We start from the raw sequence: 23,581 nt of genomic DNA, 5'->3' as shown, positions 1-23,581 counted from the left end.
TGATTGTAATAAATTCAGTGTTTCCCCTGGGATGGAGTTGTAGCAGCGGAGGTGAAGCACACGCGCACAAAATTTTTCTTTTTGCACAAATTTTTTTTTTGCACACAATTTTTTTTTTTTGCACAAAAATTTGTTTGTGCGCTCGTCTTGCCGGGAGGTTTCTATGCCAGGAGGGTGAGGCCTAAGTACATACAGTACATTTGTGCACAGTAATGAGCAGGGGAAATGTCTGTCTAGCTTACATATGAGGTGTCTCAAGATTTAGGAAAATACACTTTTATTCAACATAATTAAAGTATTCTTTAAAACAGTTGACATTTATTGTCAATTATTAATTCTTTCTTCTTTTGATCAGCCAGTCTTTTAAACTCATCTGAAAATTCAAACATGTGATTTGACAAACAAGCTATTAGTTTATGTGTGACCCATATCACCCACTGGGTGATGTTTACATCCACTGGGTGTTAGCTAGCGGCTAGCTAGCTGTCATTCATTCTTCCAATTATTCATTCTCATCTGTCCTTTTTTCCAGAATTAACTTGCATCACCACACTGTTGTATTATCAAACAGTGTTAATTTACTAATATGTAATGATAAAATAACTTACATTTATGACGGTTCTTTAAGGGAATCCTATCCAAATAATATGTAATGTTAATATCTCTGTGAGGGAATCTGTCAGTTGTGTTTGAGATTGACAGCTTTCGCGCGTCACGGTGGCCCTCGTGCATAGTAAGGCCCGCCTCCAGGAAGAAGAAAACAATCGGTGCATGTGGAATACCTACTATCTTTGTATCAAGATGGATCTTCTGAATGTTTATTTCACAGATATGTGTTTCCTTGCGTATTCCTATCAAATGATTGCGTTTGCTGTAACGTTACTGTGCGATACCAAAGTGAATTGCAGGACTGTTTTCCCTTCGGCGAATGATAATCCTGAATCTGTGATCAGCATTGCTTGCTTCATTGTTGATATCTACCCGGTGCTTGTTGTTATAATCGTTGTGCTGACATTGTCAGGTAATCGCCAAGTTTCTCGTTTATATGCTTTACTCACAGGTGTGTAAATTGACCTGGATATGAAGCGTCCGTAGCGCATAATAATATAACGTTAGTTTCTAAAGAGATAAGACGGAGCCCTCACCTCTCCTCCTCTCTCCTCTCCTGTCCCCTCTCTATGCACGCCGCTGCTGCTGCTGGTGATTACAATCAAATGACAAACACAGCAATGAGCTTTGTGTATTGTAAAGCACCATATTGGTAGGAAATGCATGTGACATCAAGGGAATACTATGAATACAAGCCCCATTGAAATGTTTATTCAGATACAGTACTGTGCAAAAGTCTTAGGTACATGTAAAAAAAAATCTGTAAAGTGAAGATGCTTTAAAAAATTCTAAATATAAAAAAGAAAATACTATAATGAGCAGTCTACTGACAGACTAATGCAGAAGACAAATAAATAAACATCAAAGACAAAATGAATATAAAAAATCTAGGCTGTCTAAGACTTTTGCACAGTACTGTACCTGACAAATGTTACTTGACCGAAATGTTGTCTTTCAATAAAACCCTGAAGACAGTGTGTGGGAGCCTACAGATATTGGAAAAAAACGAATGAATTGAATGAACGAAATGAATTCGTTGATCATTATGTAATTAGTTAGGACAAACTGAGCACACTGGTGAATAGTAAACGACTCTATCTCCCCTTTGTAAAAAACAAATCTCAGCATGACTTTGGAAGTGTCAAGACTTCAAAAGAAATGGGCGTCTCTTCTTAACCCACTAGGTGGCACCAGCTCCTCAAGATGTCTCCCCTCTCTTACACCCTGAACCAGAGAGAGGCGACCGTGAGCCACGAAGGGCCGAGAGTCTGCAGGTTTTCATTCCCAGCAAACACCACAGCAGCTGATTTCACTGATTAGTTCCCCTTCACCCAGAGAGGAGGAGCCGATCAGTGAAATCAGCTGCTGCGGTGTTCGGTGGGAATAAAAACCTGCAGACTCTCGGCTCTCCGTGGCTCATGGTTCCCTCTCCCTGTCCTCGAATCACCTTCACCATCATCATTTCAGTTGGGTCTTTTAGATCCAACTGAATGTGTTAATAGGTGACAAGGAATCGAAAACTATATGAAGAGTGTCATTCCAAAATGCTACACATCCAATTTTTGCACATTTTTTCTTCCTGACATTCATCAGTTAATACTCCATAAACACAGATGATTTAACTAGGTTTTAAAGGTCTTAAGATAATTCATACCTTTAATAACAGATGCATGATGTGCTTTACTTTCATGCCAGCGATCATTTTATTTATAATAATAACCTTTATTTGTATAGCAGCTTTCATACACAACATGCAGCTCAGTGTGCTTTACATCAATAGAAGGCAGATAAAAAGATAAAATTCATATAAAAGAACAAGCAAAATGCATTGCATTAAAAGAATCAAATCAAGTGAAATAGAAAGATAAAAGAACACAACAAATACTCCCACTTTTAGATGCACAGATTGTGAGTGAACTCATATGTTTTTCTGTAATTTTCTTTTCCCCTGTCCTTCCTTTTTATAAGGGTAGGTTGTAAAAGTTTTATTTTTTTAAATGGTGGATGTCTCAGTTTGGATCAAAGCTCATTTGTGCTTTTGTCTATCTTCCACCTGCAGCACATACAGGCTCCCTCCTTGTTTCTTGACTCGAGTGTGACCTCAGTGTAACTCTTAGCATAACCTTTGACCTGTGTGTGTTACCACCCCCCCTACCCCTCCCCACAGCAAACCCTGGCCTGCTCCATCCTGACCGCTCTGCTCAGCGAGTTCTCCAGCTCCAGTAAGACCAGCAGCATCGGCCTCAGCATGGAGTTTCACGGCAGCTGCAAGCGTCTGTTTCAGGTTTGGCCTTCGCCCGCTGTTTCCTCCTTCTTCTTCTTCTTCTTTCCTTCCTTTCTTGCATGCTGTCAGGGAGGAGAATTACCTCTCGCCATCAGCCAAATATTGCTAGTCTTTGTCTGTGGCTGGTAAATTAGTCCACTTTACCAGCCGCTTAGGTAGCCAACCAAACATCATTCAGGTGTCCAGTTCTTACTGAACATAAATCCCCAAATTCCCCAGCTGCTGTAGAGTTTACAGTAAAATAGTTAGTGTCTTGTCTTTGTGCTTGTCTGCAGCATGAGTGTGTGCATGGATGTTTCTTTTACAGTTGTTTGGACTTCAATCATTACTTACCAGCCAGATAGACAACACTTTGGCTGATGTAAATACACTTCATTCACATTTTTGCAACATTTTAAAAGTTTGTGTAAAATTTGGTGCCTCGCACAATGGAACCTCGGCAGTAGCTGTTAAGGGAGAATAGAGCAGTGCTGAAATTATTGGTTGATTAATCGATTAGTCGATCGACAGAAAATTAATCAATTATATTTTTGATAATTGATTAATTGTTTTAGTCAATTATAAATCTAAGTAAAATGTAAGTAAAAATACCAAACATTTGCTGCTTACAGCTTCACCAATGCTAAGATTTTCTGCTTTTCTGTCTTTCATTTTTTTGGCCGCTCATCAGACTAAGTAACTAATTTTAAGACATAACTTTGGGCTCTGGTAAGTTTGATATTTATAGACTAAATGATTAATCGAAAAAATAATCGACAGGTTAATCGATAATGACAATAGAGCTGCAAAGATTAATCGATTAGTTGTCAACTATTAAATTAATCGCCAACTATTTTGATAATCGATTAATCGGTTTGAGTCATTTTTTTTTAGAAAAATAAGTCAAAATTCTCTGATTCCAGCTTCTTAAATGTGAATATTTTCTGGTTTCTTTCCTCCTCTATGACAGTAAACTGAATATCTTTGGGTTGTGGACAAAACATTTGAGGACGTCATCTTGGGCTTTGGGAAACACTGATCCACATTTTTCACCATTTTCTGACATTTTATAGACCAAACAACTAATCGATTAATCGAGAAAATAATCGACAGATTAATCGACAATGAAAATAATCGTTAGTTGCAGCCCTAAATGACAATAATTGTTAATTGCAGTTTTAGAGCAGAGCGTTCCTGACTCGCTCTCCCTGCCCAGATTTTCCCAGACAGTCTGGGATTCAAAGTGTTTTCCTTCTGGTCGCAGGCCTCACCGTTGATCTCTCTCTCTCTCTCTTCTTCATTTCTCCATCCATCCCTCCGTCCCTCCACCCATCTATTCCCACCATCCCTCTCCCTCAGGAGGAGGACCTGCGTCAGATCTTCGTGTTGACCATGGAGGTGCTGCAGGAGTTCAGCCGGCGGGAGAACCTCAACGCCCAGATGTCCTCCGTCTTTCAGCGCTACCTGGCTCTGGCCAATCAGGTCCTCAGCTGGAACTTCCTGCCGCCCAATCATATCCTTTCTTCCTCAAAACGCCGGCCGAGGGTTTCTACACAGGGCCTGGTAAAGTACGCAACACGAGTATGATGATTTCCAGATCTCGAAACGTGTTTGAACTGGATAAAATGTCTGGAAAAGTATGGAGGGGAAAACAGGTCAGTCCTGATACACATACGACTGCACATTTTATTTCGTTGTTGAACTTTCTATATATATACATATTGTAATATTTGTGGGTGTGAAGAATTTTGTTCACCTATAGAGTGATATGACCCAGTTGGAAAAAAAAACAATCCTCTTCAAATCCAGTCTAGTTATGGAAAAAGTGTAGGGATTCTGACAGATATTGATGTGTGTGTGTGTGTGTGTGTAGGTGTGTAGGTGTGTAGGTGTGTGTTCTTGGTTCACTGGTGATGAAAAAAATATGAAGAAAATCCTCCAGACACGAGACTTTATGTTGGTCCTCCTCACTTTGAAAATGTGGCAGAGTTTAGATCTAAAAGTTGGGTGTTAAAAAAAAAACATAGGGTGAGGTTAGGGTCAGTAGACTGTCTTCACAAGTATAGTACTACAAATGTGTGTGTGTGTGTGTGTGTGTGTGTGTGTGTACACCTCCTAATATGTCTATGTGTCAGTTGGCATTGCTTTATCTTATATAGATCAGTATGTATCGTCCCTGCAACGCTCAATACAATCCTTGGTACTCTTGCAGTTGGTGTGTGTGTGTGTGTGTGTATATGTGTGTGTGTGTTTCTACATGTGTGATGCCCGGGAATGCATACCCGTCCATCAGTTCTACTTTGTAGATCATCTCTCGTGCGCGCTTCCATGTTATCCTTGCAGTTGGCCGTGTGGCGGAGTGAACCCAGGCACTCCATCTGTGTGTGTGTGTGTGTGTGTGTGTGTGTGTGTGTGTGTGTGCGTGCGCGTGTGTGTGTGTCCTTCCAGGCTCATTACAGCCTAAATCCCAGGCAGCCTGGCATCCTCTCTGCCTGTCTAAGGGGATCTGGAGTGGCGCTTGCTGCCAGCCAGGGTGATGTATCACTTTCAAAGAGGTGTGTGTGTGTGTGTCCATCCCCATATCATACCAGCCCCAACAACCCCACTGCCTACCCCCCGCACCCCCGCCTTGGCTTGTTGAGGCTCCCCTTGGTATGCCTGGCACGCTCAGTTTGATGTCTGTGTGTATGTGTGTGTTCTCAAAGAGCCACTTTTAAATCCTCTGTGTGTGTGTATGTGTTTGTTTTGGCCATTGCAGGCATTTTTTTGGACACAGTTTAATTCTATTCTGTGTGTGTGTGTGTGTGTGTGTGTGTGTAAGAATGGGTGTGTGTGTGTAGCCATCATTGCAGTCACTGTGTGTCTGAGGGACCTTTGGAAATACAGTTAAAACAGCGTATCCTGCCTGGAAAAGCCCGAAAAAGACCTATCGAGATTTAAGGCCTTTAAAAAATATTAAAATGTCTTAATTTTGTGTCACTTCTTTTTTGCACCATGTAATGACAGGTTTCCCTGCGTTGCATGTCCACTTATAGAATCAGAACAGAACAGGGTTGGTAGAACAATCCGCATCCTATCTTCTTTTCTAACCACAGTTGGACTTCATGTGTCTTAACATTTAATTTCCTGCTGACCTTTTTCTTATTCTGCTCATTTATAGTTTCAGAACTATCATTATCTCTGTTCAATCAAAAACAGCCTGGTTTCTTATTATGATTTTTACATTGGTCTTAAATTCAATTCCAGGTAGCATTTTAAAAAGTCTTAAATTTGTCTTTCTGAAACCTGCAGATACCCTGGTAATGGACATCACTGGATTTAAGAGTGCATGTTCGTCTCATGGTCTAGGACGATACTGGTTTATACTTTTGAACTTGAAGCCCAAAACCAGGGGCATCAGGTTTAAGTTGTTGAGCTGATATATAGAGAATGACTTTGGAAAGATAGTTAAAGTGATTGATAGAGAAAGCAGGGGGATTGTTTGGGCAGGCGGTGTATATCTTCTGTCTCAGTACTGACAACGCTGCCATGGGATGAAGCTAATTTCGGTATAAAAGCGAAAATAATTCTGTGGGTCTACAAAGTCGTTTGTTTTCACGCTGTCTGTCAAAGAGAAGAAACCTAATTTTGGTATAAAACGTCAATTACATTCAGGGGCCACAAAATCTGCCTCCTGTTCATTGTCTGTAGAGCAGCTCCAGACTTTATCCCTCGAGGACAAGACAAGTTTGAGTCCTCAGCCCTGTTCACACAGATCGTCAGTGAGTTTGATCCTGTGCGAATCTGCCGTGTCTGTAACCTGTAACCACCTGTTGTACTCTATCGAAGGTGACATCACCTGGCACAAAGACCATCCAATAGCAGATGGCCAGTTCAGTACTCTACTTTTCACAATTAGGTGTCAGGCTTCACCACAGATTTGGGTTTGGGGTTTAGTTACTCTTTAAAGTAGAGAGAGACAGGAACGATTGGGGGGGGGGGGGTTTGAATGCATTTGAATGCATTTGAATGCACACAAAGGTTTTGTATAAGTTATGAATTGTAAAATTTTCAGTGCTGTCCCGCCAAAATATTGTGATATACGATATTATCACAGGGGGGCGGCCGTTATTTTTTTATGTATTTATTTGTAATTTTATTTGTTCTAAATTAGATCAAATTTCTAGGCTATAAATATAATAAATATTATTATTTATTTATTCAATATCGTGAAATATCGCGATATTCAGTATTATCCAATATCTTCCCCTTATACAACTGTATCCAGGGCACTGTGATTTCAGTGAATTTCGTTTTTCCCGTGCAAAATTGTTTCACAAAATGCAAAGGTTGAAGGGTAATTCATTAAATACATGTGGTCCCTAACATAACACTAGTCCCGTGCAAACAGGACTGTAGTTCTTTGGTTCCTGGATTTGGCAGAGAGTTGACGTTCCCAAATGGACAGTCTCAGGCCTTGGAAATAGCATATGAATTCTTAAATCAAGTGGTGGTCCCCTTTAAGTTCTGTCCTCTGTCTGTGTGTGTGTGTGTGTGTGTGTGTGTGTAAAGCCTGTAAGTGTCCGGGCTGTTGTTGAAAAGGAGAACAGATTGATGAAGACCGCTGGGAGGCCTGAATGAGTGCGGCCGCCTGTCTGCAAGTGTCACAACACGCCTGTGCTTGTGTGATGCGATGCGAGCGTATGCCAGTGTGTGTGTGTCAGGGGGGCCTCTCCTTAATTGCGTGCCTGACAGCCGCCGCCTGTTATATATACACACACACACACACACACACACACACACACACACACACACACAAACACACACGCTTACACACTCCTCAAAGAAGCCTTTTTAAATCGGCCCTCAGAAACGAAGGCGAGCGGCATGCTTGTGATCTGTCCTCGCCGCCGTCTGAAGCCCCTGGCCCCCGGGGGTCCGGTGTCGTCCGGCGGCGGCACGCTCCCCGGGCGTCGCTCCGACACCGTGTCACTCCGCGCCGGGCTTGACCCCCGGCCAGGGTCGCGGTCGGGCCTCCGGGCCTCCGGGCCGCGGTCAGGTGCTGTGAATGGCTGTCAGAGCTGACAGACAGATCGCTGCCTCCCTCCCTGCTGCAGCGCTGTATTCATCTGTGTATCTGTGTTCTTTTTATGTTGTTTAGATGTTTTCTTAAAGATGCTGTGGGAAGGGATCTTGACTAAATTAAAGGATAAGTTTGGCACTTTTGGACCTGTATACACTACCAGTCCTTCAACATGTACTTTGTAATTTATTGTATCGTTTGTGCTGTATTTTATGTTGACCTGCCCTGGGACTGCAGATGGGAATTAGCAAATAGCTATCATCTGGTGCAAAGCATCTTTTCTCTTTTCTGAGATCAGTGTTCTCTTTTGCACATGGTCCCTGACAAATAAACTTAATAAACTAAACTAAACAAACCAAACCAGTCAAAAGTTTGGACACACACATTTTTCTTTATTTTTTACTATTTTTCACATTTTAGAATAATATTAAAAACATCAAAACTATGAAGTAAAATGAAATTATACAGTACATTCAATCAGGTGTGTCCAAACTTTTGACTGGTAGTGTATAATTAGTCTCTTCCATACCTGTAGTACTTGGACCCACAGACAATATTGGCTTCTCTCTTTTCTCTTAATTTTCTGGTTAAGAGAAAAAATAAGTCAACTCCAGATGCACCAAACGTTCTTAACCATCCAAATCTGCTCTTACCCAGGTGTGCTGAACGATGAATCCCACTTGATCAGAAATTGGAGGCGCGTGGCCGATTGATTGTTATTAGCATAGGTAACGCCCCCTAAACACCATATAAGGGTGTTGTGTCGTGTGCAAATACTCTGGCACACGGCCAAGAATTGGAGAGGCGCTCTTGGCGATCTGAAACGGCTCAGCAGCCGTTCATCCGCCTCATCAAATAGATCTGTGATCTCTAAAAAGGCGTTCTCTGTAAGGCCTGGATGGACAAAGCATCTCAGAGCAGCATGTAAGCCATTCAGAAGCTGAACCACGCAATATCATCCAAGGCTTTTTATAGTCTTAATTGGGATCAATGGACCAACGGTATTTCTTTAACCCACAAATTTAATAATCCAATCATTATAATTACTCTAAAATAGGGCTGGGCGATATGGTTGAAATCAATATCATGATAATCATAAGGATTTTTCTCGATATCAATATATATCACGATATGGTTCATGTATGCAAAATCACGTTAAATAGTCAAATTAATGTTCATCTCATTGAACCGAATGGTAATGTTAGGTGTGATGTCAAACAAAACAGAAATATTCAAATAATATTCCTACCATACCTCATTTTATCAGAGTTTTTAAGTAAAATTTGCTTGTCATCATCAATTTAAACAGCAGAAATGTGTGTCACGATATTAGAATATCTTCATATCATCACAATATGATTCCACTGAAAGACGATAAACGGTAATATTGAATTATCGTGAGATGTTTTTTTCTTATCTTGGTAAGAGTGCTCTCGACCACTCGTAAAATTTTCTCTTACCTAAGAGAAGAGCGAAAATAAGAAAACATTGGTGAATCCCAGAAATCAATGGGTACTAACAAAATAATCGTGGATACGAACAAAAATAAGAGAAAATTTGTTTGTATATCGCTTCCTGCATGAGGCCCAATGTTAGCAGCAAGAGGCAACAGCTGACTCTGGAGCCAGTATTGTCTGTGGGTCCAAGAACTACAGGGATGAAGAGACAAATTATATATAGGTCCAAAATCGATGAACTCATCCTTTAATCCCGGTCAAATAAATTGCTCAGACAGCCAGTGGCGCTCTGTTCTGAAGCCCCATGGGAGATTTTTCCCGTTTCATTTTCTCCTCTCTGTTGCTCTCTTCACCAGAGAGGAATGCTAAGATTTCTTGGCATATCCGGCTCCAAAAAAACTCTCCCAAGTTGTTTCAAATGAAAGCATGACAGATTGCCTTCCCCGCCTCTTACAGAGACGCTCTGCCGACTTCATTTCTTTCTGCTTTCTCTTACTTGATTTGTAGTTATTTATGTTCTCATAGGAGAGTAGCCAGTCCTCGTTTTCATTTTTTTTCTCTTTATTTTTAGCCAGGCAATAACAAAAGCGTAATAAAAGCGGCACGGTGCTCGCTGATTAACCCCGCCAGCCGTTACCGGGAGGTATTCCTGAGCCGAGAGTCGACTGTGAGCTCAATATTCCCATTAGCTGGTCAGAGGTCAGTTTAGAGGCGTTTTGCCCCGCAGGTTAAGGTTGGGATTAGGAGGGTGTAAGCCGATCCTGGATGTTTGCCTTGGAGCCGCCATGTGGCTCCGACCTGCAGGGAGAATCTACGACTCCTGCTGTCTAAACACAGACAGGAGGAGCAGTAGGGGAGAGGCTGCGAGTCTACTGAGAGATTAAAATAATAATCTGTGACGTTTTCTAGAAATAAATGTCTGTTTCGCAACTCTAAGTCACTGATTGATATAACAAGTGATTCAACCTATATCCAGTTCATAAAGCTTCTCCACTCTCTGTTCTAAACAGCCGGTGTCTGGGAAAAATCCTCTGCCGCACAGGAAGTGATGCGTTTTACATTTCCGGTTTGTTTGGAATAAACAGAAGAAGAAGAACTGGGTAGTTAGCATGAGCAGCGATAGCCACCATGGCTGAACAGACAAAGAAACTCAAACTGCAGCAACAGAAAATCCAATCTTTGATTGATTGACAGGTGATCTGTGGGAAGTGCAGTGCAGAAACACCACAGTGAGGCTGAGGGACAAAGATGGAGGCTAAATTGTAAAAAAAAAAAAAGCAAGAGTTAACACAGATTACCACTTTAAGTGAAGATAGAAGAAGTAATCAGAGATGGGAGAGCTTGTTGCCAGAAGTCATTCTCTCTCCTCCAAGATTTCCTTATGTAACTACTTAGAGAAGATCACTGCACTCACGACTATTGAATGCGCTAAGGTGCTAGAAGACCAAAGAACAGTATAAAGGAAGAAGGTTCTGCACCCTTAGATCCATGCCAGTTTCTTTAATAAATCAAGTGCCAAGCTTTCGGTCACAAGACCTTCATCAGGGCAAAGCAGATGATGATCATCAAGATGATCATCAATGCAATCAGCTGTATAGATATCTATATAGATATCATTGATGATCATATATGGACTTAGTTCATTGTGAAGGCTGCTTTGCCCTGATGAAGGTCTTGTGACCGAAAGCTTGGCACTTGATTTATTTAAAGTTTATATATATATATATATATATGTGCTTATATAGAAAAGGGAGAGGGCTGTTACGCAGTATTTAGTTCTTACCTACAACACACAACAACCTGAAGTTTAACTCATACCTGGCTTTTATTAAAACTTTGGACCAAGCTTCCAAAATCACCCTGGTCTTAAGATTAGCCTGTCTCTATCTGCTGACTCACTTTTTTTTTTCTTGAAGAAGCAAACTGGCGTGGGGAAACCAGACGCCGGAATAGTTGAATTGGTTTAATTCAGCTGAGGGAGAATCAACAGCAACTGCTGTCTAAACACAGATGGGAGCAGAACAGTAAGAGGGATGAGCAGGGAGTGAAGAAGAAGAGGGGAGGGGTGGGGGGTGGCGGGGGGGGGGGGCAGTGAAGAGGCATTCCTGGACTGTTATTTCACATGGCGAGGCTGCAGGCGAGACTTAAGGCAGGATATATCACTAAACCCCACCACGCGCCTTAGCATAGCGCCGCGCTCCTCGCCCGGCCGCTGGCAGCCTCTCGCTCTCTCGCTCTCCTCGCCCGGCCGCTCGCTCGCTCGCTCGCTCGCTCTCTCGCTCTCCCCCCGCCCGGCGCTCCCGTCCTCGCCCCGGGATCAACCCGTAATGAATAGAAGATACAGGAGGAGCCCGCTAATCCACGAGCCTCGGGGACGGACGCCGCTCAGGGCCCGCAAAAACCCTCAGATGACCGGAGATAGTTTGAAAATAAATGTTTGAAATATGAAACATGCATGCAGATCAAATCGTGTTTGCACAGAGTCTTTTGAAAACGGTTGATGATGAAAGCTGATTTGGAAATGAGAAACATGCAATTTTTTTTCGTTGTATTGAACATTTTAGTAAAGTTTTCAAGCAAAAGACAAGACATAACTACACACTTAACTGACAACTTAAATGTTAAAGTGAAAGCCGAACAAAAAAAAAAACCAGAAGAGAGAGAGGGAAATACAGAAGAGAAAAGAATGCAATAAACCCATACAGTAACCCCACATCAGAAATCAATAAACCATTCTCTACAGTAAGTTCTATTCAACCAAGCAATAAATGGGTTTGAAGTGCTTTTTATAATTCAGATTTGTCACAGTGGCATAAATCAAATCTGTGTTTTAAAAAAAACAAAAACGTCTGCAGTTAAATTTACAGCTGATACACTTTTGGTAGCATAAACAAACTTGCAGAAATTAAGAGATTAAATTTCTGGCTCCGATGCGTATTTTGGTTCGTTATGCTTGAGGTTCAGACAGTTTATCTTCTGCAGCCATGTGGCCGCTTCACGCATACCATCGCCTCTCTGAATTATAACCCATGAGGGGAAGAATGATGGCCTTTTATTGCAACTCGCTGCCCTCGCACATGCTTTGAAGCGGGGAGCCGTGTGTGGATGCACACTACCTGGGCCAGGGTTCACATGCAAAACCATAAATACTGGACATTAAAGTGTCCGTCGCTGGAGAACGTTACTACAGAGAGTCAAGGCAGGGAGTTGACCTTGAAGCCGTGGTTCATTACCTGTAATTTTACCAGCAAATTGACTGGCAGCTGTTGTTAATTTCTCACCTTGCAGAGAATGGTGTTGAAAGGTGTTTGTGTGTGTGTGCAGATATGTGCATATGTTTTATCTTTTTGGATACTGTACATGTCCTTCCATCCGCCCATCCTTTGCATTTGAAAATACAACACATACTGTACACTCCCAGTCATTAGTCTGGACCCACCTGACTGAATGTTCTGAAAGCCATTTTCTAAAGGCTTCTGCTTAAATGCTTGAAATGTGTTTCTTAGTCAAATATAAATAGTGAAGTTGATCCTGTGTATGAATTTCTTTCCAAAGCCTTTGCCTTTCCATCAAGTCAAAGAATCTAAAATATAAGATAGTTTTGATTTGTTTAACACTTTTTTGGTCGGTGCATAATTCCGTTTGTGTTATTTCATAGTTTTGATGTCTTTACTGTTAGTCTAAAATGTGAAAAATAGAAAAAAATAAAGAAAAATGCACATGTCCAAACTTTTGACTGGTAGTGTACGCAATGTGCTGTTGAGAACTGTGTGAAAGCGGGTGAGTTTCTGTGCTCCTGTTTGATTTAAAACCTTGTGGTTAGTGGTTTGTATTGGCTGTGTTTTAGGTCGGTTGTGTGTGTGTGTGTGTGTGTGTGTGTGTGTGTGTGTGTGTGTGTGTGTGTTGTGTGTCCGTCCGTCTATCTTTCCAGTGGAAAATCGACGTGTCGCGTTAGTTATTCTTGAGCCTGCTGGAAGGGTTGAGATAGTAGCAGGTGATGTCTTTTAAAAACCCACCAAACCACAGCCACATGTCCTAGTCACTCCGCGCTCATTACTCATCCTGGAGGCATGTACACTGCGCACACACACACACACACACACACACACACAAGCCATCTTTTTTCTTTTGTAAGGAGAGTGGAGAGCAGGGTTGTGGTTGTAAATTCACTTGTCAACTTGGCGAGTCGATTTTGTTCAGAATTTAAAAAAAAAAAGATTCCTGTATCCACAGTGTAGAAATTACACAGAATGAAGGCTGATGTCATTACACGGTGAATTACAGTTTAAATTAGCATTTTGAGTTGAGTTAGTTGTCTTCATGCATGCATTTGATGAAGTTTGTGAGAGGAAAGTAATTCTGGAGATGTGACAACACACCCAGGATTTGTTCTTTTGCCAAAGACTCTCTATTGCCTCTTGTACATCTTCATTTTAAACTATGTAAAACCCACAAGAGATGCATAAGTCTCATTATTGATATATTTGCTTGGACAGAAAAAGGGAATGGCTGTTATATAAAGTATATAGACAGTATATATTAAATACCTTAACTCTTCCTATGCACACAGAAAGCCTCAGACCCTTCTCTTTAATGCAACAGTAAATCATCTGCAAATTTTGAAATCTGAACTGAAAACATCTGTACATTTGTCAGTAGACATGCTAGCGCAAATTCTATTTTGGTCAACATGTAGGAATATTATAGTAACTTCAAACAGACTATTTTTCTACTTTTATCTGTATCCCTCATTACCTTTTTTTAACTGTTCGTTCTCAGTTTCTCCTCGGGTATCAATAAAGTTCATCTCGTCCTATGAATACATTGGAGGAAATACGTTTAGCCTCCAGGCTTCATCACGCTCTCTCGCTCCTTTTTAAAGGAATAGACACCCAAAAATGAAAATTCTGTCATCATCTACTCCCCCTCATGCCAAATGAAACACAGGTAAAATTTGTTAGTCCATATAACACACAGGGAGGTTGCAGCACAACTTGGTAGCAGCCTTCTCCAAAACAACTGAAGTCAATGGGGACCTGTTCTTTAGAGTTCCAAAACAAAAACAGCCAAACAATCACACTGTGAATAGAAAGACCTATACACCATTATTTGTTGCAAATCAATCAGCTGTAGTTAAGATTTGCACTAAATGATGGTGTAAATATACTGTAGGTCTTTTTGGAACTCTGAAGAACTGGTCCCCACTGACTTCAGTTGTTTTGGAGAAGGCTGCTATGGAGTTATGCTGGCAGAGTAGATGATGGCAGAATTTTCATTTTTGGGTGAACTATTCCTTTAATCTCCTAATTGAGCCATATTTCCACCTTTCTGGTGTGAAGGCTTGTCAGACCCGTGTTGTGTCTGGGTCCAGCAGCCTAATGAAGTGACCTCAGCAGTCCCAGTAGTTGTGTAGTTATCATTCCTCTGGTCCCAGTGTGGGTCTGGTCTGAGCCATATGATGTTTAGGCAGTCTGTCACCCAGGTGGTCCCCCCCCCCCCCCACACACAGCCACCGTCTGCTGCCTGCTGGACCCTCTTCTTCCTCCTTTATTAATCCCTCTCTTCCCCCATCTCTCTCATTCTTTCTTACTCTTTCCCCGTCTCTATTTCCTTCTTTCTATTTCCCAGTCTCTTTGTTTCTTGCTTCTTTCATACTTTCCACATCTCTCTTTCTTGCTTTCTCCATCTCTCTCTTACCCCCATCTCGCTTTCTGTCTCGCTCTCTTTCCCCATCTCGCTTTCTGTCTCGCTCTCTTTCCCCATCTCTCTCTCTTTTCTTTCTGCCCCCTTTCCTTTTTCTTTCACTCACCTCTAAACACTCACTTTGGTTCAGAATAGGAAAGGCGAGGTAAGAAACAAGAAAAGTGTGTTTTTAATTTTCTTTATTTAACCAGGTTAGTCCCTTTTGCAATTAAAAAAAAAAAAAATCATTTTCAAGCGAGACATGGCCAAGAAAGCAGCATGAAGACGAACATAAAAGTCACAGATCAACCACAATGTATAAAACCAGAGCGCAGTAAAAATCACATAAAAGAAAATGACGTACAAAGTCAAAATAACATATATATATATTTTTTTATTAGAAGCAAATGAGAAAAACCTGAAAGTCTAGAGAAAAATCAAATATAATCATTCTCTGCCGCCTTTCTCCATCGCTCCATCGCTCCATCTCTTCCCCCCTCGTTCCAGAAAGGTTCACTCAGAGTTCCTTCCTGCCTCGCCGCGGCTATTTTTACCGGGGCCAGAAAGCCGAGCGTTGGACGGACACACACACACACACACACACACACACACACCATCCCGCAGACCCTCAGACAGGTGCCAACTTCTGTGCCGGACGGCGTGGCGTGGTGTGTTGTGGTGGGGCGGGGGGGGGGGGTGCACGGGGAGTGACTGCGGGCTGGTGCCGGAGGAATGCGTGGCCTCGCTGGCCTCCGCCGCTGCTTGGCTTTGATCGAGCATTCCTCTGGAAGTTTCCTCCTCCCGCTGTCACCGAGCCTCGGGGAGGGAGGGAGGGAGAGGGAGAGAGAAGGGGGTTTGTGTGGGCAATTGGGAGAAAAAGAGAGAGAGAATGAGAGAGAGTCTTGATTGGCTAATGAGAGGAAGTGTGCGTCTCGGGTTTTGTAAGAAGTCTTCTTGAGCGAGGACGGAGTGAGAGTTTGGGAAATTTTGGGGGGAGAGAGGGAAGGAGGTTTTGGAGAGTTGGTCAAGAGGAGAAAGGGAGAGTTTTGATTGGCTAGAGAAGGAGAGAGTGTGTTGTGGGTGTTGCAGGAAATCTTGAGAGAGGGGGAGGGAGAGAGAAGGGGGTTTGTGTGGGCAATTGGGAGAAAGAGAGAGAGAATGAGAGAGTCTCGATTGGTTAATGAGAGGAAGTGTGCGTTGTAAGAAGTCTTGAGCAAGGACGGAGTGAGAGTTTGGGAAATTTTGGGGGGAGAGAGGGAAGGAGTTTTGGAGAGTTGGTCAAGAGGAGAAAGGGAGAGTTTTGATTGGCTAGAGAAGGAGAGTGTGTTGTGGGTGTTGCAGGAAATCTTGAGTGAGGAGAGAGAGAGAGAGAGAGTGTGATGTGAGGATAAGGAGAGAGGAAGAAGTTGTCCGGGAGAAAGGAAGAACTGCTGGAGAGAGGAGAAAGAAAGTCTCGATTGGCTGAGGAGAGAGTGTGTTTTGTTTGTGTGTGTGTGTGAAGAGAAAGAGTGTGTTGTGGGGTTGTAAGAAGTCTTGAATGAGGAGAGAGTGTGTGTGTGTGTTGTGGGGTGAGGAGAGAGAAACAGTCTGGTTTTGGGAGAGAAGAAGGAGTTTTGGAGAGTCAAGAAGCGAAAGAAAGACTATTGATAGGCTGATGAGAGAGTGTGTGTGTTTTGGGCGTAATAGAAGTCTTGAAGCAGGAGAGTGTGTGTGTTGTGGGTTTGTGAAGAGAGAGTGTGTGTTGTGGGTGTGTAAGAAGTCTTAAATAAGGAGAGAGAGTGTGTGTTGTGGGGGCAAGGAGAGGGAAAGCATCTTGTTTGGGGAAAAGAAGAAGAAGAACCTTTGGAAAGCGGTCAAGAGAAAAAGACTCTGGATAGGCCAAGGAGAGAGAGAAAGAGAGAGAGTGTGTGTGTCGTGGGTTTGTGAAGAGAGAGAGTATGTGTTGTGGGTGTGTAAGAAGTCTTAAATAAGGAGAGAGAGTGTGTGTGTTGTGGGGGCAAGGAGAGGGAAAGCGTCTTGTTTGGGGAAAAGAAGAAGAAGAAGAACCTTTGGAAAGTGGTCAAGAAGAGAAAGAAAGAGTCTCAATAGGCAAAAGAGAAAGTGTGTGTGTGTGTTAGAGGTCTCGCATGAGGACAGAGTGTGTGTGTGTGTAAGAAGTCTTGAGTGAGGACAGAGTGTGTGTTGTGGGTGTGTAAGAAGTCTTGAGTGAAGAGAGAGCGAGTGTGTGTGTTGTGGCAAAGGAGAGAGAGAGAGAGAGAGAGTCTTGTTTTTGGGCGAGTCTTGGAGAGCGGTCAAGAGGAGAGACAGAGGCGGGCCGTGATTGGCCGAGGAGGGAGAGAGGGAGTGTCAAGGAGTCTGGAGGAAGTCTTGGGAGAGGAGTGGACAAAGGAGGTGAAGAGTGACGGGTCGGACAGTTTCGATTGGCTGTGGAGAGCGAAGCGTCTTGGGGTGTTTTTTTAAAAGGAGTGTGTGTGTGTGTGTGTGCTGGGATAAAGAGAGGGGAAGAGAGGTGAACGAGAGGACAAGGAGGGGAAAGAGAGTGTCAAGTGAGTCAGAGGGTAGAGACTGGAAACAACAGACAGTCGAGGGAACGGAGAGCAGAGGAGGAGAAGGAGAAGGAGGAGGAGGAGGAGGGGAAAAAAGAGAGGGTGAGAAAGAGGGCAAGAGTTTCTTTGCGGAAGGAAAGTGTGGCAGAGCGCAAGGGGTTGATGATAGAGGAAGGAGGACACAAAAACAAAGCGGGAGGCTGCAGTCGGAGAGGGTGAGAGAGAGAGAGAGTTGAAAAAAAGAAAAAAAGAGAGTTAGTTAGCGAGTGACTTAACGACGAGTTTCAACTGCCAGCCACACGAAACCAAAGCCTGACACGGCAGAGAGAGAGAGAGAGAGAGAGACCGAAATACCCACAGAGAGAGAGAGAGAAAGCTTAGTGACAGGAGCTTGTGTTTTTTGTGTTCCCCGCTCCTCCTCCTCTTCCTCCTCCTCTTCCTTCCTCCCTCCCTCCCTCCTCCTCCTCCTCCCCATGCTGTCGTTGGCCTTAACTGGCGGCGGGTCACTGGGGCGCCACTACATCGCCATGTTCGAGTCCACGCAGAACGTCACGCTCAAGCCCACCGAGTCCTGGAGGGAAGCGCTGCTGGACACCCGCGTCATGGACCTCTTCTTCACGGTGAGTATCCCTCCCTCCCTCCCTCCGTCCGTCAGTCCGTTCGTCATCATGGTCCGCTTCCTCTCCTCCCTCTTACCTGTCTGTCCTCCTCAGGGTGTCTGCAAGTCCTGGACAAAGTCTTAAAATGTCTTGGATTGCCTCTATTCAGGCCTCAAAAGTCCTTTAATGCTGTTTGATATAGGGCTGAACGATTTTGGAAAAAATATCTATTTGCGATTATTTTGACCGATATTGCAATTGCGATATGATTTGCGATATTAGAGGGAATGATCATTTTTACATCATTATTCTCATTTTCATTGAAAAACGTATTAAAATGATTATGGTGTGATTTTTGCGGGGATCTGTACCAAACAAAGATGTTTTCTTAAGTCTGTAGAATATGATGTGTAGGCCAGGACATCTCTGCAGCACCACAATATTTCATTTAAAATGCTATTTTGACACACATTTCACCTTTAACAAATATTGCGCCTCCTGCGATTTGAAAATTGCAGTAGGCCATATTGCGATTTCGATAAAATTTCGATGAATTGTTCAGCCCTAGTTTGATACAGTTTTTAATTCATTCAGTTTTATGTATTCAGTTTTAAAGGTGTTAAAAATGCTGTGGTTTTTAACAGTTTTTAATTTTCATGTTCATTTCATTGGTGAAATTGGTCTTCCATTTCATGCCAACTGGCATTAAAAAGGTCCTGAAAAGTCTCAGATTTAACGTGATGAAGCTTGCAGACACCCTGCTATCTGATGATGTATGTGTAACTTTATCAATTAAAACTCATCATTGATCCATATCCATGTCAGGATGTCAGGGAGGTCGCCTTTCAGCTTGTTCAGCTTGTTCAGCTCGTTTCCCTGTGTCCTGTTTTCCCCTTTCTTCTTCTTCCCGGCTTTTTCTGACCTCTGGATGATGGTTTATTTATGATAAACAAAGAGAGACAGTTTGCCTTTTCATGTTGGGCAAGGAAATCTCATTTGGACCCGGCCCTTTGGCAGGTTTGGGCTTTTACTAGTTTTGTGGGTTTCTTTAATGCGCCATTAAGCTGATTTATGCACACTTTACAGTGGGGTCGTGTTATTGTGTTACTATCCAGAGGGCAGGCCGGTGAAGTAAATGTGTATTTTTGTGGAGTGACTTGTGTATTTTAAGAGAGCGGCCCACGCTGGCTTAGCAAACGATGTGGAAGAGAAGTGTGGAACAAACCGGTCACCTCTCCTTCCACCAGCATCCGTCCAAGCTCTCTGGCTGCCCGCTGCCAGATACTGCTCCGCCGCTCAAGCCTCTAGCCGCCCGCTGCCAAATACTGCTCCGCTCCTGTAGCCCTCCAGCTCCAGCCCTTTGTGTGATTGTGAGCGTCTTTTGCGCTCACTTTATGTCAGACTGCGACTGGAGAGAAGTAAAACCTTGATTTCACTGTCATATTGTGCGATTGGTTGAGCGGCGAGGCTGCGTCCTACGTCAGCTGGCGGCACACCGACCGAACTCTGGCGCCGAACAAAAGCGACCCGGGGAATTTACAAAAGGTGTCGGTGAAACGGCAAATGGTGGCTGTAATGACGCCAATGTTTTTCCTCAAGAAGCCCCAAAACAGGAGTCTGTTCTCCTTTATTGTTTCCCAACAGATTTTGGTTCCTTCGTCAGGCTTTCTTTTTTGAGTTGGACTTGTTTGGTTTTGTTTACATTTTATACAGCTAACGCGCTAATATACCGTTATTCTACCGCACGCCCATTGGTCACTCAACAGAATGGTGTCATGGCACTGGTCGAATGTAGACCCAAATTTCTGACACTTCCAGAAATTTGTCTGAGCCTCGGACTTCTTGAACTTGTCACACTGAACGAACAAAGACTGCCAACCATCGTTCACAACAAAAGATTTTTTCCCAGACGTGAAATATTTGTCTGGGACGGCATTAAGATGGATAAAGTCTGCAAACACCTTTACCTGCCTGCTCCACTTCTCTAGCCCCTACCTGTCAATTGCCAAATACTGCTGTAACTACTCAAACCCTTACCTCCCTACTGCCAAATACTGCTCCACACTCAAAAAATAATGCTCCATCACTGTAACCCTTTTTGTCCCTAGCCAAAAACTGCTCCACTGCTGTAGCCCATATGTTTATTAAGGCTGGGTATTGGCAAGGACCTCACGATACGATACGTATCACGATACATGGGTCACGATACGATTGTATCACGATACATTGTGATACGATACATATTGCGATACATTGCAATACTCTACATAATTTACTGAAAATTTAAAAATAGAGCTGAAAATACAACTTGCTGTGTACCACCTGGGTAGTCTAATATGTACATCACATTATATTGATAACTCAGCAGACAAATTGAGTCAAAACTATTTAATTCAAAGGGATTTGAGGGAAATTTAAGGACATTTTGAATCCGTTTAAAACATGAATAATTTTTTTTATGTATCGATACGAGGGGCTGGAAAATCGATACAGTATCATGGAAAAAAATATTGCAATACTCAGCTGTATCGATTTTTTTGCACAGCCCTAATGTTTATTGGCAAATACTGCTCCTCTACTCTAGCACCATATCACAAATTGTGCTGCTTATAAGATATCTTTATGCCTCTACTCAGTATAGAGCTTTACACAATGGGTAGCTTGTGGCACTCACTCTGAGTGGTAAAATAACCATTTTGAATGAGCATTGAGTTTGTCACACTTAACTGTGTTTTATTCATCAGTTGTGCAGCTAACTGTCATAAGCAGGCAGCTAGTGAACTGTCTTTCTTGCTCTTGCCTGTTGTTGTTATTATTAGGCTTCATATATCTGCTCTGACAGCCCGAAGGCGTTAACCGCTGTATAGAAGCCACAGTAGCGGTGGATATTGTTAACTGAGAGTGTGGGTGTAGATAAATACTCTATAAAAGTGCTTGGCATCACAGTGGAGAACTCAAGTGCTGTGCCGCTTTCCCCCCAGTCTCTTTTCCCTCAGTCTCCATCTAGCTTCCTCCAGACTGATTTGTCCAAGCGATGTCTCCGAACAAGTTGTAAAAATCAAGTGGTGGGAAACTTTTTGAATCCTCCCAACGATTCAGCTCGTGCTTCTGGAACTAATTTTGTTGCTAACTGCTCACTGGTCTGATTTGTATTTGTTGTCTGGCAACATTAGGTAATTCTGTCAGGAAGCAGTGGGAAGTAATGGGGTCTTAGGCCTGGGTTCACTGTGTTCACTGCTGCTAGTGTTAAACAGATGCTTGTGTGAAGCGCTGGTCGTGGTTTCTGTTGTTGCTGAGTGAAGCACGGTGCTGTTTTGCTGAAAGTTAAAATATCTTATATAGTGTTAGTGCCCAGGAATGCAGCACAGCGTGTCTTTTCTGTTTAAAATACAGAGGAAAAGTCAGCCAGTGCTGGAAAGAGTTTCCTTTAGATACAGAATCCTCAGTGGTTTTAAGGCTACAGCTGGGCAATAACTCAAGATTATTGTCTTTTTTCAATAGTCATATCATGATGAAATGATATGACTGAGTTAGATACACATTTCTGTTGACTAAAGTAATGAATTAAGTGAATGCTAATTAAAATCTCACACAAAATTCAATCTGAAACAAATAAGGAAATATTACTTTAAAATTTTAGTTTTTAGTTTATATTACCATGCTGTTCAATTCGATTAACATCAATTTGATTATTTAGCGTGATTTCGCATATGTTAGCAGATATCTTTATATATCAGTATTCGGGCTGAACAATGAATAGAAATTTTAGCGAAATGGCAATATGGCCTACTGCAATTTTCAAATCACAGGAGGCGCAATATTTGTTAAAGGTGAAATGTGTCAAAATAGCATTTTAAATGAAATATTGTGGTGCTGCAGAGATGTCCTGGCCTACACATCATATTCTACAGACTTAAGAAAACATCTTTGTTTGGTACAGATCCCCGCAAAAATCACACCATAATCATTTTAATCCGTTTTTCAATGAAAATGAGAATAATGATGTAAAAATGATCATTCCCTCTAATATCGCAAATCATAAAATAATCGCAGTTAGATATTTTTTCAAAATCGTTCAGCCCTAATCAGTATCAAAACAATTTCTTATGATCATTGTGATATTAACTGTCATTTCGACCAGCCCTATTTAAACTCTTTATCTCACACACACATACTTATTTATACTTTTATTTATACTTGTACAAGATGTGTTTGGATGTTGGTGAAATAATTATCCAGTTTTGTTGTAAGACATGCAGACGCTGATTCGCAGATATTTTCCGCCCTTGTGTCGGATAATCACCATTCATCACTAATGTAAATGCAGTTGTACTGTAATCAGTGGGCACACAGACATAAATCTTCACACAGAGCAGAACAGACACAAAGTGAGTCATGCAGCTGAAAAAGTTACCGGTCTGATTATGACTGAATTTCACAAAGCGATCGCAATTAACCGCAATTAGCGCCCGAAGCAGCGAAATGTAATCAGGGGTTCGATATGTACGAAGCACGCAGGCCTAATCAGCCGTTTGATTGGCCGATCCCGGCAGTTTGGCGTGAATAAAAATGTCTGCCATTTTTCGGCAGGGCTTTTATTGCTGCTGGAATCTGCGGGATGTGTTTTGTCTTGGTTTCAGTTTACAGGCTGCAGTCTCATCTCTCTCTCTGGTATTTCTAGTAGCTCGGCTGTTTGTTATTGTAAGGCTGCTGTGGCACTGTCAGCTGTCTGTGTGTGTGTGTGTGTGTGTGTGGTTGCTTCTACGTGCATGTGTGTGTCTGTGTCCCCATAGTGGTGGTGTGTGCATTTTTGTGTGTGTACTTATGTGTGTTGGCACATGTCTGTCTTTGTGGGATTGTGTATCAATTTGTGTGCGGTATGTGTGAGTATGTTTCTGTGTGTCGTGCCTGTGTGTGCTCATATGGTGTGTGTATAGAATGTGTGTGCACGTATGAGTGTGTGTGTGTGTGTTTATTCTATTTAATGGGGTGCTCTGCTGTCTCAGCTGCCGTGTCTCTCCTCAGCTGTGAGGGGTGACAGGCCGGCCAGGCAGTTTGTGTGTGTATGTGTGTGTGTGTGTGTGTGTGTGCGTGAGTGTGTAGAGAAGGTGTGTGTGTGCGTACAGACACGCGCCGCCAGGGTCAGAGTCCACAGCGGACCAGTGGCAGGATTAGAGCCCGGCCCCAGGATTAGGGGCCCCCGTTAACAACCGCAGTAACACTCACTCACACACACACACACACACGTCACCCTGTTTAGAGGCCCTGGGGTGCCTCCCTCCCTCTGCGGGTGGGTGTCTGTCAATCTCCCATTAAATGGCTCCAGCGCTCCCTGACTCTGATCAACACTGTTAACAAACGCT

General features: G+C 42.7%; 1 protein-coding gene across 2 annotated transcripts in view; it reads left to right on the top strand.

The window, feature by feature from the left end:
* Window positions 1-23,581, top strand: part of xpo4 (exportin 4) — a 78,262-nt gene that overhangs the window by 10,489 nt on the left and 44,192 nt on the right. For both annotated transcript variants that reach the window (XM_071536166.1, XM_071536167.1), the window contains exons 5-7: window positions 2,777-2,893; window positions 4,232-4,385; window positions 18,127-18,239. In XM_071536166.1, the coding sequence (XP_071392267.1) occupies window positions 2,777-2,893; window positions 4,232-4,385; window positions 18,127-18,239 (384 nt within the window). The remainder of the gene's footprint in view (window positions 1-2,776; window positions 2,894-4,231; window positions 4,386-18,126; window positions 18,240-23,581) is intronic.

The sequence above is a fragment of the Centroberyx affinis genome, unplaced genomic scaffold, assembly GCF_046629955.1.
Source record: "Centroberyx affinis isolate AG114_WGS23_722 - 3 ecotype Tasmania unplaced genomic scaffold, CSIRO-AGI_Caff_v1 ptg002837l_1, whole genome shotgun sequence".
Classification (NCBI taxonomy): domain Eukaryota; kingdom Metazoa; phylum Chordata; class Actinopteri; order Beryciformes; family Berycidae; genus Centroberyx; species Centroberyx affinis.
This window is presented reverse-complemented; position numbering and strand designations above follow the sequence as displayed.